The 12,947-nt window shown below is 38.6% G+C and overlaps 1 protein-coding gene across 2 annotated transcripts in view; it reads left to right on the plus strand.

Annotated features, from left to right (window-relative positions):
* Positions 1 to 12,947, plus strand: part of lamb1a (laminin, beta 1a) — a 91,349-nt gene that overhangs the window by 68,185 nt on the left and 10,217 nt on the right. For both annotated transcript variants that reach the window (XM_041203628.1, XM_041203629.1), the window contains 5 exons: positions 2,768 to 3,137; positions 4,994 to 5,178; positions 5,760 to 6,001; positions 6,341 to 6,544; positions 9,538 to 9,682. In XM_041203628.1, coding sequence (XP_041059562.1) covers positions 2,768 to 3,137; positions 4,994 to 5,178; positions 5,760 to 6,001; positions 6,341 to 6,544; positions 9,538 to 9,682 — 1,146 coding nt within the window. The remainder of the gene's footprint in view (positions 1 to 2,767; positions 3,138 to 4,993; positions 5,179 to 5,759; positions 6,002 to 6,340; positions 6,545 to 9,537; positions 9,683 to 12,947) is intronic.

Genomic DNA, 12,947 nt, shown 5'->3' on the forward strand with positions numbered 1-12,947 from the left:
CGGAGAACACAAGTTCATCACTAATGAAAAACGTAACGGCACCAGAACTTCCGGTGACCTGGATTAACACTGAAATCCAGGAGTTGCAATATGTCTCAATGGGCTCTGGAGGAACCCACGTTTGTGGCCCTGCCGGTTTCCATTCTTAAAGCAAGATTTTTTTTTTGCTTATTTGTCCACAACTTGCACTGTGTTTAGTTAGGGCTCATTAACCTGGGAGTAAATCACTAAAATTAGTGAAAAGTAAATCTGTCAGGCAGAACAGCTGAAAGTTTAACTGCTGTAAGCTGTTACAATTGGCAATGAAAATGATCTTTGTTTTCCTTGGCTCTTCATTTCCAAAACCTTCTCCCCCCACCCAATTGTTTGTGACATCAGCGGGACTGAGGAGCCAGGATAGTGTGTGGTGAGAGGAGAATGCTGTCTCTGCATTTAAGTTTAAGGCCAGTAGATCAGATTTGACATCAGTTTGGATTTACCATCCGTGATATGAGACAATCATCTTGGGGAAATCTTTCTTGGCTTTTTTCTCAAGTCAGAACAAGCAATGACTCTGGATTTACATTACAAATTTAGTGTTAGTTCAAAGCAGTGTAAAAGCACCCTAAATGTGCAACTGCTTTCACATCCTATAGTTTTTGCTATCCTAACATTTAAATGAATAGTTATGCTATATACAGTTTGTAGTCTTGTAACAATTGAACTCTCATAAGCACCTTTGATTAGAGTGATCACTAATTGCATAATTCTGTCATTGTTTATATATGATTATCCTAAGCTTCCTTCCCTGACAGGAAGTTACCATGTATTAGCTTTTATGGTTCATGAACCTGTTCTTTATTCTGGGACACATTACATGCTTTGGGAATACCCTCCATTTGGTATGACGATTGGAATTCATTTTAAGGTGTTTATTTTTCCTTATACATTGATTTGTTACTCACTGTTCATCAAAATAACATCAGTCCCTCCAGAATCATTGTTGCATCAATTATACCTGTGACTGCTTTCACCTTTGTTCCCTTCATTAATGTTTTACTGACGCACAAACTTACTCATTACAAGTTTCTAAGTCAGTACTACAGAAACAAATTTAAATCATGTAACCTTGGCACTTATTTATTTGTGGAGAGGAGAAACCGGAAACATGAGTGAACAGTTTAATTCTTTAAGCAGGTTTTACGTAAGATAATATCAGCTTGACTATCTCATAGACAACCAAAATTACATTTTTTTTAAAAAAAAAGTGTTTTAATAAGAATTCTACAATCAGTGTGAATACAAATTTCTGTGAACAACTAGGGAGCTGTATTGATGCTCACTGTAAATTGGATGAAATGCCATCTTATGTCAGTATATTCTGTTGCAATGTTGGTATCCTAATTGTTTTGTAGGTAATGGGGAATATCAGAGTTTTATTGTCCGCTGAGAAAATCGTGCATATTAAGGTCAATCAGAATTTACCTGCTGTTGGGAGCTTAGAATTTCAACCATGTTGCTCCTGGCTTGGGCGAGGGAAAATTAAGTGCTTTTGTTGTGATATTCTCTCCATAAATCAATGCAAAATTGCAGCCTGGGAGTGCATATTTTTGCTTATGCGCTAAAAGCATAGTGGAACTTTTATCTGCTGTTGGTGCCCAAGATGGAGTATTGTTTGTTAATATTTTTTAATGAAAGGCTATGGACATTTTTAAATCCGATATGTTAATTTCAATCAGAAGTCTGTATGAAGTTCCAGTGTTATACCTATCCTAAGCATGGAGACAGTAACTAGTTGGCTTTACAATCAACACGTCATCCAGTCATTTCACAGACTCCGTTTAAAATTAGAGTTTGAATTAAATATCAGGAAGCAGAGCACCACTAGCTTAAACCGCTCTTAACATAGTAAAACAAAAACTGCTATATTTTGTGTAGGATGGAAATGTGAGATGTTAAGGCCATTTTAATCTTGGCTGCCTGATCCTAAAGAAGTTATTTTCAGTTAAGTAATTTAAGTGGGTTATCATATTTAACAAATTTCCATTTTCTATCCAAAATATTGGTTCATGTTGGTAAGTTCATGACAGTTTACCAACAATACAATATTTCTAAATCCTGCTTTGGAAACTTCAGTTGGCAGTTTGAAATGAAATCAGAAAATATGGTCAAGTTTTGTCATCTTAATACAAATGCTTTGTCCTGGTATCTGTTTCCTGCATTAAGTTGCAGCAAGTTTTTGATTCTACTTTTGGGGGAATAAAGCAAGGTAATCCAATATTGCTACTTATCAGGCAGCCCTGTGCTCTTTTCTGTTGCCACTATTGCTGACATGCTTGCAAAGTGCAAGCTGGACCAACTCTCATAGGTTAAATGATGCGGTCCCCCTTGCATTACTGCCAATCTTAGTTGTGCTGTCTTCTGCTTATTCACCTGTAAGTGAAGAGCTTTCTGTGCCATGGGTGTGCAAATTTCAAACTACACAGCTGTCTAGAGAGCATAAGTTGTTCTGACTCCTGATCACACTCTGATCAACAATAGAAGATGATATCAGGACTATTTATGAGATTGAGGCCATTTAGGTGCATCTGTAGCAGTTCGGATGAGCAGAAGACAGACTAGACAGTGCAACAGAACAAGGAGCAGAATCATGTTTTGGGCCAGTCTCTTTGTCTTTGCTAATTGGAACTCTGCTGTGAAATGGTGTGTCTTTCATTGAGTTAACAACTTGCTGTTATTGGTTTTCCTTTCATATAATCATAACAGCATTTTTTTCCCTTTTTTTTAGAATGTGATTGTAATGAATTCGGCATTGAGACACAACAGTGTAACCAAACAAATGGACACTGCATCTGTCGGGAAGGGATTGCAGGTGAGCGTTGTGATAAGTGTGCTCGAGGGTACTCTGGCACATTCCCTCATTGTGAACCGTGCCACGCATGCTTCAGACTCTGGGATAAAGAAATTGAAGAGCTGACTACCCGAAGCAAACAACTTTTAGCACAGGCAGATTCAGTCAAAGCCAGTGGGATTGTTGGTCCTTACCAAGAAACTGTTAATGCCGTGCAGGAAAAAATTAATGACATACGAACCCTACTTGCTGAAAATCCTGCTACTGAACCACTTGACAGTATTGGAAGCCTTTTGGAAGAAGCCAAGTAAGTAAGCTTTAGGGTATGCTCATTTCTTCTCTCTCTCTCCTCATGTACACAGATACTTAGTGCTTTGTACTGCTAACACTGAGGCACAGTGCCAGTTACACTTCATGTCAGGTTCGCCATTTTAATGGCAAACTGACTGGAGATCTAGAATGGAGTGGGACATTGGCCTGTACAGATCTTACCTGGCACTGGAGTTGATTCACAGCCATTCTCAAATGTGGTTCATATTGCCAAATTTGCCCTGAAAATGAGGGGGCAAATTTGACACACAATCGACTGATTATGCAAATGAAATAAATAGTAAAAGACTGAAAAACTATCATTTCATTTTTTTGTATGATGCTGTTCCTGATTGCAGTGACAGGTCCACTTTGTACGTTTTCTTCTATTTAGATTTAATCTTAACAATGGCCACATTGTGTGCCAAACATTTATAGTGGAGATTCTTCTCTGACAGAATCATGCTGTTGAACTCTTGCCCACCACTGCATGTTCCCAAGGGTAAAAGACGAAAAGGCTTTTTGGAAACCAAACATATTTACTGAGCCAAACAATTTTTAAAAAAATTTGGCAACAAAATCTTAGTAGGTGTTTAGCCATCTGCACATTATAATCAATCTCATTAAGTTGGTCTTTATTTTGTGATTTACCAGCAAAAGTTGAAGCTTATTCTACTTATGACAGGTCAGCGGGGAAATATTATTGAAACCATGTGCAAGGCAGCTGTGTAAAGTAATTTTCATGCTTTTATTAACATTTCTGGTTTGATTTGACAACCTGTAAAACACATTTGGTGCATTGCTCTAGCATTTCCCTATTGAATCAAAACTTCTCAGCTGAGTTTTCAGTATTTCTATATTCATTTGACAATGAAGGTTGAAGGAAGAATATTAGATTATCTGCATTGGTTGTCATCTTCTTCATTGCTTCAACTTGCACCCACACAGATTCTGCCTAACTTGCTCCGTCACTTAGGTATGTTCCCAGAGCACATACAGGTTTTTTTTATTCATTTACGGGATGTGGGCGTTGCTGGCTAGGCCAGCATTTATTGATCATCCTAATTGCCCTTCAGAAAGTGGTGGTGAGCTGCCTTCTTGAACCGCTGCAGTCCCTGTGGTGTAGGTACATCCACAGTACTGTTAGGGAGGGAGTTTTTTTTTTTTGTATATTTATTTACTCTTCTTCCACCACTTTGTCAAAAAGAACTGGAGTCCCAGCATGACATGGAAAATTCCTTAGGCCATTCACTCAATAGTGTTGTGGTTCTGTCGATTTTGTAGGCAATTCTGTATGTGTAAACAACTAATAAGATGTACAATATGACGTTATTTAAAGCCTTGTGTGGAGAAGGTTTCATTGTTTGGAAGGGAGAAAGATGTCCTACACATGCCACATTCAATTATATCAACCAGTTTGCCCTTCCAAGAGAGGGTAAGGGTTTGCTTGCCAGATGTTACAACACTCTTTTCGTACTTCGATTTTGCTGTTGTTGCTTGTGGGAAAAGCATTGGTAACATCTGGGAGTTGTCATCTTTATTAAGATTCCGAAAAGGGTCTTATATTATGTTCTGGAAAATCTAACATGCAGAGGTGTTGCTCAGTGTCCGTTGATATCAGCTTAATCTCATTGTATGAATGGAATTGTTTTTAGATTGGGAGGGAAAGGGAATTTTTCTTGTTTGTGTACTTGGTAATTGTCTAAATGACATCTGATTCCACCAATGTTAATTCATTTACACATTGCATCTTGTGGTAATGCTGCCCAATTTCAAGGATCTTAAAACAACTTCATCTTGGATTTTGTAGCTCTCCTAAGAAATTGGATTAAGGTTTAAAATTCTTAATTTCAGGAAGAAAGTCATCGACCTCTCAGAAAAGGTTAATGTGATTGAATCAGATCTTGGAACGACAGCAGACCGAAATAATGTGGCAGAGACGGAATTAAATGTTCTTCAAAGTGATGCTGAGCATTTAAAAGCAGTTGTGAATGAGCTAGCCAAACAGTTGGAGTACATTAAGAATTCTGATGTCCATGGTGAGTATTTGATTACATTAGTTCACATTGGAACAGTGTTACATTAATATCTGCAAGGTCAATAGATACCTTCAAACGTGTCAGAAATTGGCTATCTTTGTCCTACAGATCTAATGGGTTTACACTGGATTTTGAATGGTGAGTGGTAAAGTTTAGAAATAAGAATCTCCTTGCAACACTCCCAAAAAACCTTTGGATACTCTATTTCAAAATATATTGAATGTATTTGAAATTTGTATCTCTGGATATTTAAAGCATCTGTTGGATTTTAATTACAATTTTTGGAAGTTATGCAATGGTGTTTCTAATTGTATCCTCTAAGTAGAGCTCCAGGGAGCATTGTGTAATGCTTTGATGTAACATTCATATTTGTTAAAGTATTTTTGCTTAACATATCAAGCCAATGATCAACATCTGTACTGTTCTGCTCAATGCATCTGTGTAAAAAGAAAACGGTATTTATTTTAATTTCAATTGTAATGACTGGACTAAGTGTTCTATTGCCCTGTAGAATCCCATAATTTCACCTGAAAGTAATGCATGACTTGATGTTTTCTAATCTCTCCAATACTTTCTTGTAGGAGCCTTGGACAGCGTCCAAAAATACTTCAACCAGTCTCTTGAGGCTGAAGTAAAAGTTAATGTTTCCACCATTGATCCTGATAATACACTGCTGGAATCCTTGAGCATTCGAGAAAAGGTGGATGATATGATTTCAGAGAGTCAGGACCACTTTGAACAACAGCAAAAAGAACATTCTCAAAGCCTGGAAGAACTGGCTGATAAATTGCAAAATTTAGACCTTTCGCCATTAAGCGAAAAGGTACATTTTCACCTATGTTTTCAGGGTTAATTACATAAGTACTCCAATTCTGATGGTCTATTTTAAGCAGCTATTTCTAGTGGTGCATTAGTTGATTAAAAGCTAGCTAAATTTGACAACAAGGTTTCTATTAATGATTGATCACAGAATAGATGTATTCCATCTAAACTGCATGTTTTTACTACTTACTGCATTAGATGTGACTCTGATCTATTTGGTGCCTATCCCAGATTTAAAAATATTGCACCCGGAGCACTTCAAGCATTCTTGATCGAACGAAAGTCAGTTTTGCTGAAGTGAATTTTTTTAAACTGAACTAATCACCACTTGTTTTTCCAGATTTGTGGTAGCCCTGCAGGGATACCATGTGCGGAAGCACAGTGTGGAGGTCCAAACTGCCGAGCTGATGACGGAACTAGAAAGTGTGGAGGAATTGGCTGTGATGGACTTGTAACTTTAGCCCATAAAGCATGGCAGGATTCTGTGGATTTTGACACTGTAATTCTAAATGCTTTGGCAGAAGTGGATCAGCTTTCTAAAATGGTATGTTTGCATTCAGAAATTTAGTTGGAGTAAAGCAGAGTGAAGTTTATCAAGCAATTTGTAGCTTCTGAGTAGGGAATAAAAGTCACAAGTGATTAAAGTGTCAATGAAGATGCAAATTCTCACTTTAGGAATTGGATCCCACCACTTTACAACAGTAGCCATAGCAGTCAGCAAGACAGTTGCCAGTTATACAATATTGTTCCATACTGAAGTAGAACTTTGGAATGGTGTTCGTGGCTTCGATGAAATTTTTTTTTTAAAAAAAGCATTTTTGCCTCTGCTCCTTGCACAGTTTTTCTTTAACCAAACTACTTGTGACTCTGAGAAACAATAGTTAACCAGTTTTTGGTATGGTTATCCAGATTCTTTAATTTGAATTTAGTTTATGTACATATGACTTTCAAAAGGGAACTGGATAAGCACCCGAGGAAAAATTTTCAGGGCCACAGGGAAAGGGGAGAGGAATGGGACTAGTTGAGTTCTTGTTGCAGCGAGTCAGCATGAACACAGCCGGCCAAATGGCCACCTTCTGTTCTGTAAATATTCTACGATTCTATTCTATGAACCTATAGATCTTACCATCATACATTTTCAATTTGTCTGATGGCAGACTTGTAATAAACAGTTTTTTAGGAATCACATTCTCGAATAGGTAAGGATTTAGGTACAGTCTCCACCAGTATACCATCTGTGGTTTTGTGGTCAATTATATATACAGGGCAATAAGATTAGTCACTTACCATTCCCATAGTTGACAATGACAAAAGCACCATCAGAGTTCATCCAAAACTCTGCTGTCTGTACCCTAACTCTTGCCAAGTCCCATTGTATCATCACTGCTATGTTTGCTAATCTATATTGGCTCCTAATCTGGCAATTAAACACTCCGGATATTTCAAGCAGACTCAACTATTCAATCAGCTATTCACAACTCAGTGCAATTACTTTTCCTAATCAACAACCACAACTTGCATTCATATAGCATTTTTAAAATAGTGAAGCATTTCAAAGCACTTCATAAGCATTATCAAACAAAGTTTGACACAGCCACATAAGGAGCTTTAGAATAGGTGACCCCAAAAGCTTGATGAAAGAAAAAAGGTAGGTTTTAAGAATTCTCCATCCTAAAGAGCAAGAGACGGAAAGGTTGGGAGGGAGCTCCAGAGTGTTCCCCTTGGCAGCTGCCAGTGGTGGAGCATGAGATTGGGAATGTGCAAGCTGTCTGATTTGGAGGAGCTTGGCAATCTCAGATGGTTGCAGAGGGGTAAGGCCATGGAGAGATCTGAAAACGAGGATGAGAATTTTAAAATGGAGGCATTGCCAGTTTGGGAGCCAATGTAGGTCAGTAAGTAATAGGAATGATGGTACAAGAGAGTTGGTGAGAGTTAGGGTATAGACAGAGTTTTGGATGAATTCAAGTTAATGGAGGATGGAAGGTGAGAGACCTGCTAGGACAGCAGTGCAATAGCTAAGTCAAGTAGTAACAAAGGCATAAATGAGGTGTTTCAGAACAAATGAGCTCTGAGGTATGGACGATGTGCAGGCGATACTAGAGTTGGAAGCAGGTGTCCTTGATGGAACCTGTAGGTGGTTAGAAACTTGATTCGGGTTCAAATCAGTCACAAAGGTTGAAAATGGCCTGGTTCAACCTTAGACAGCGGCCAGAGAGAGAGAGATGGGGTTGGTGGCTAGAGAATGTGTGGCAGGGACTGAAAACACTGGTTTTTGCCTTCCAAGTATTTAGTTGGAGGAAATTTCTGATTATGCAATTCCGGATGCTGGTGCTCCAGAGGTAGTGGTATGAGAATAGGAAGAGAAGCCACTGCAGATAATTCTCTGGCTTTGACTGGATAGGTAGGAATGAAACTAGGCAAGGGCAGTCTTACTAGCTGGATGACCTGAGGATAGGTGTTGGAAGGTTTGCTGTGGTCAATCATGTCATAGAGCTACAGAACTCTACGGTACAGAAAAAGGCCCTTCGGCGCATTGAGTCTGTGCCGGTCAAACAAACAATACCTAACTATTCTAATCCCATTTTCCAGCACTAGGCCCATAGCCTTGTATGCCATGGCATCGCAAGTGCGCATCCCAACACTACTTAAATTTTATGAGGGTTTCTGCCTCTAACGCCCTTTCAGGCAGAGAGTTCCAGATTCCCATCACCTGGGTGGAAAAAATTCTTCCTCACATCCCCTCTAAACCTCCTGCCCCTTACCTTAAATCTATGTACCCTGTTTATTGATCCCTCCACCAAGGGGAAAAGTTCCTTCCTGTCTACCCTATCTATACCCCTCATAATTTTATACACCTCAATCATATCCCCCCTCAATCTCCTCCGCTCCAGGGAAAATAACCCCAGTCTATCCATTCTTTCCTCATAACTAAAACTCTCCAGCCCAGGCAACATCCTGGTAAATCTCCTCTGCACTCTCTCTAGTGCAATCACATCCTTCCTATAATGCGGATTTCAGAACTACATGCAATACTCTAGCTGTGGCCTAACCAGCATTTTATACAGTTCCAGCATAACTTGCCTGCTTTTGTCTATATTAGCCGAGGCATAGATTATAAGTATCCCGTATGCCTTCTTAATCACTTTATCGACCTGTCCCGCGACCTTAAGGGTAGCGGTGATATGGCCCCCCCTTTTTTTTTAGCTCAAAAAGCTAAGTCGTTAGCTGAAACACTTGACAGACCTAGGATACACCAAGAAATGTGGAAGATGTTTGCCATCCTTCCAGTAAAAGATAATGCAGATGCTAATTTGAGTTCTTCACCATGGATAAACATTCATCTTGAAGGATGTTGTACGAAGTTTCAGCAGGTAAAGGTTCCTATCAGCCTTGATTTTTTTTCTTTGCTTCCCACTTCAGAGAAATTCCCATTTTACTGCTTATCATGAGTGGCTGCAATTAAGTGGGATTCCACTGGATGGTACACCTATTAGGTTGCATGGGTCATTAATAGGTGGTAATGTTGTGTCCCTGCAGGTCGCTGATGCAAAAATTAAAGCAGATGAGGCCAAACTAAATGCACAAAAGGTCCTCTTAAAAACCAATACAACAAAAGAAAAAGTCGACAAGAGCAATGAAGACCTAAGGAATCTTATCAAGCAAATCAGGGAATTTCTTACACGTAAGGATTGAGATGAAACTTATTTCTAAGTGTCATCTTGCTGCATTTATCTCTGCACATTTGTTTGTTGTGGAATAACACTGACCTAATATCAGTGGTGAGGAAGAATCCAAATGATCATAAAAGAACCATTTTGAATTGTCTGATTCAAAATTTGCTATTGCTAATAGTTATTTGTAACCAGGAGACTAAGATAATCTATACTACTGACCTTTCTCTGATTGCTGGTAATACAATTCTGATTTGCTGACTAAGATGTGATTCTGTAGAACGTATTTGCTTATTTAAGTTCATTTCCTTGTTTTCCCTCTGCAAGAGACTTAATGTTTTACTATCTAACAGTTATTTATCCAGTTGCTATTTTTGCTCCTCTTTTGGGATTCTTGTGCTTCATCACAATTGTTCATTGATCACTTAGTAATTATTGCAATGTTAACAGTCAAGAAAAAAGAACAATACTGATGTAACACAGGGCTTTCACCAGCCTTCGCCTGGTGCCTTTTCAATCTCGTTTATGTTGTAGTTCACAAATTTGGCTTCCATGTGCAACTTGTAAGTATAGTATTAGTTTCATTTTCAGAAATCTGGCAGTAAATTGCTCATATGTTTGTTAATTTTAAGCAAAAATTTTGAATTGAACGTACTATGTGTAATTTAAGCTGGACAGAAATATGTTCGGCCCATTAAGCACTTTCATCCTTCACCTTGTGACAACTTTACCTTATACGCTTTGTCTACATCAGACTTTTGTGTCTCTGTTTAAGCAGTGCGAAGTGTCTGTTCAGCACTTAACTTGATTTGGTTGTTCAGTAAATGAGCTCAGTGATTTCTTTTAAACTCATAACTACTCTCTTAAAATCTGTATTAATTGTAATGAGACTTTTCCTGAGCTAATATTCTATTTTCTCACTACTTTGTTTATTGCACGTTCTGAAAGCATCTAAAGGAAGGTTGTAACAAAAAGTTCCAACAATTTGAGCTGATGAAATATAGATTGATTGAATCAGTGGTACTTGTCCAATTAAGGAGGAATAACAAATCTGTCTTCCCATGCCCTTGTCAAACAAACTTCAGCATTAAATACATGTGGACCATTCCAAACTGAGTACTAACAATTAACATTTGGAGCTGGACCAGTGTGGCTTGTTTTGTGGGCTAGATCCTTACTGCGTATATGGGTGCAATGGAATTCAGCATTGCTGTTGATAAATAGACATTGAATATTTGATTTACTTGCTGTTTGTAGTCCCTGGAGTGAAAAGTACTGCTCTCAAGACAAGCTGCCCAAAGGGTGGCATGTAGCCAAGTTTACTCAGTAATTTATTGATCAGGATTTTCTTATACCTGTGCCAGCTCTTGCAAAGGATATAAGAAGGAGGAACTGGAGTAGACCATTTGGCCCCTCGAGCTTGCTCTGCCATTCAATAAGATAATGGCTGATCGTCTCGTGTTTCGATTTCCACATTCCCATCTAATCCTGATAACCTTTGATAAGAACATAGTGGATAGAATCCTGTTCCTATTTCTTAAGTCCCATTCTCTTGTCATTTCCATTTTAAAACATTTTTTAAAAATCCCACTTTCCTGATAGGATAGTCCAAGTATTAATTATCCTTTGCTTTAAAAATAACCTTTCCTTTTTTTTTGGTGATGATCTTAAATTCATAGCCACTATTTACTGGCTCACCAATGGCAAATGCTTCAAACTAAAAGCAATGATTTTGAACAAGTTCAAATCACTACAGTGCCATTGCCAGTCGAGGGGAGGCTCTGTCAGGGCAGGAGAGAGAGGGGCTTTCTATCTTGGTAGTACCATTGTAAGTCAAAGTTTTTCCTTTAAGCTTGTTATGACACAGCAGTTGATAAAGGCGGAGCTGTTTAAATCCCAGAGGGAAACTTGAACAACTATCATAACCTATATTTTCATTTAATATGTTTGAGATGCAGCTTTGAATTCAGGCATAAGACCACCAAGCCTCAAGAGGATTTTTATATAAAACTAAGTTTAACATTTATTAATTTAACAACAAATTAAGACTCATACACATGTCTACAAGTTACTACCATAATAACTTTTAAATAAATCCCCAAAGTAATCACCCCCAGGTAAATCTTCAAGGCAACAGTAACCCATAGGGTAGAAATTTTTGCTCAGCAGTGGGTGTGTGCCTGACCCGCTCGAGCGTGAAATGACGTGTTGATGTCAGCCAAGTGTGCCGATGTCAACGCGCAGTCGCATGATAGTTTGGTCAGCGGGTGTGCGCTGGAGTTGACAGTGCACCCGCTGACAATTAAAAGGCTTGTTCAGGCCATTAAGTAATCGATTAAATTAAAATTTTCACAGCCTGTCCAGCCTAAAGGCCTTTGCCTATTTTTGGAAATGGTTTCCAAAAGCAATTAAGTTATTTTATTTAATAACATGTCCCTGCTCATGTGACAGTCACATGAGGGGATATATTTATAAAATTTTTTTTTTAAATTTTTCTTTATACCTCTTCATCTCTCTGAGGCAGCTCTGTATCTCAGGGAGATTATGAAGCACCCACTAGCGTTTCAGACTGCTTGCCCTCTTTCCCCACTGCCCCCACCCCCCCAAACACCACACAGGCAGTGCTCAGTGCTGCCATTAACATTGGGTGGGCCTTAATTGGCCCTCCAGCGTGAAATCATGGTCCACTGGCGATCAAAGGCTCCAGTCGGCTTCCCGACCACCCCAGCCCCCTGCTGCTGAGCACCCCCACCAAGGTCAAAATTCTGCCTATAGACTTTAAACAGACCACATACAGCACATTTGATCATACAAATTCAAAATAAGGTTCCCCTGCAGACACAGTTGTAGGCTTATAGGCTGGTTAGATCTTAATGCCTCTGACTTGGAGTCTTTTCTGTTTATATCTAGCTTTTTTTAATGTAAATTTTCCATTGTATTACTGGATTTTTAATTTGCATCTCCTAACAATAATATCCTTTCATTCCACCAATTTTATTAGCTGAAAAAATAAACATTGCTAGGTGCAAGATTTTACTCCCACTCTTGAATGCTTTATTCAACAAATGCAAATTTACATTTTACCTTCTATCCTCCTTACTGTTTACCCAATTAACATCTCAAACTACTATACATTAGAGCACCCAGACTAGCTGGCTTTAATCCATTTAAGACACACACAGTCAAACACAGACACCACTACAATTCCATTTTAAAAATAATTTCCTATAACATTACAGACATTTATATCTCCATGACACCTTATCAAAACCCTCA

This window comes from Carcharodon carcharias, chromosome 13 (genome assembly GCF_017639515.1).
Source record: "Carcharodon carcharias isolate sCarCar2 chromosome 13, sCarCar2.pri, whole genome shotgun sequence".
Classification (NCBI taxonomy): Eukaryota; Metazoa; Chordata; class Chondrichthyes; order Lamniformes; family Lamnidae; genus Carcharodon; species Carcharodon carcharias.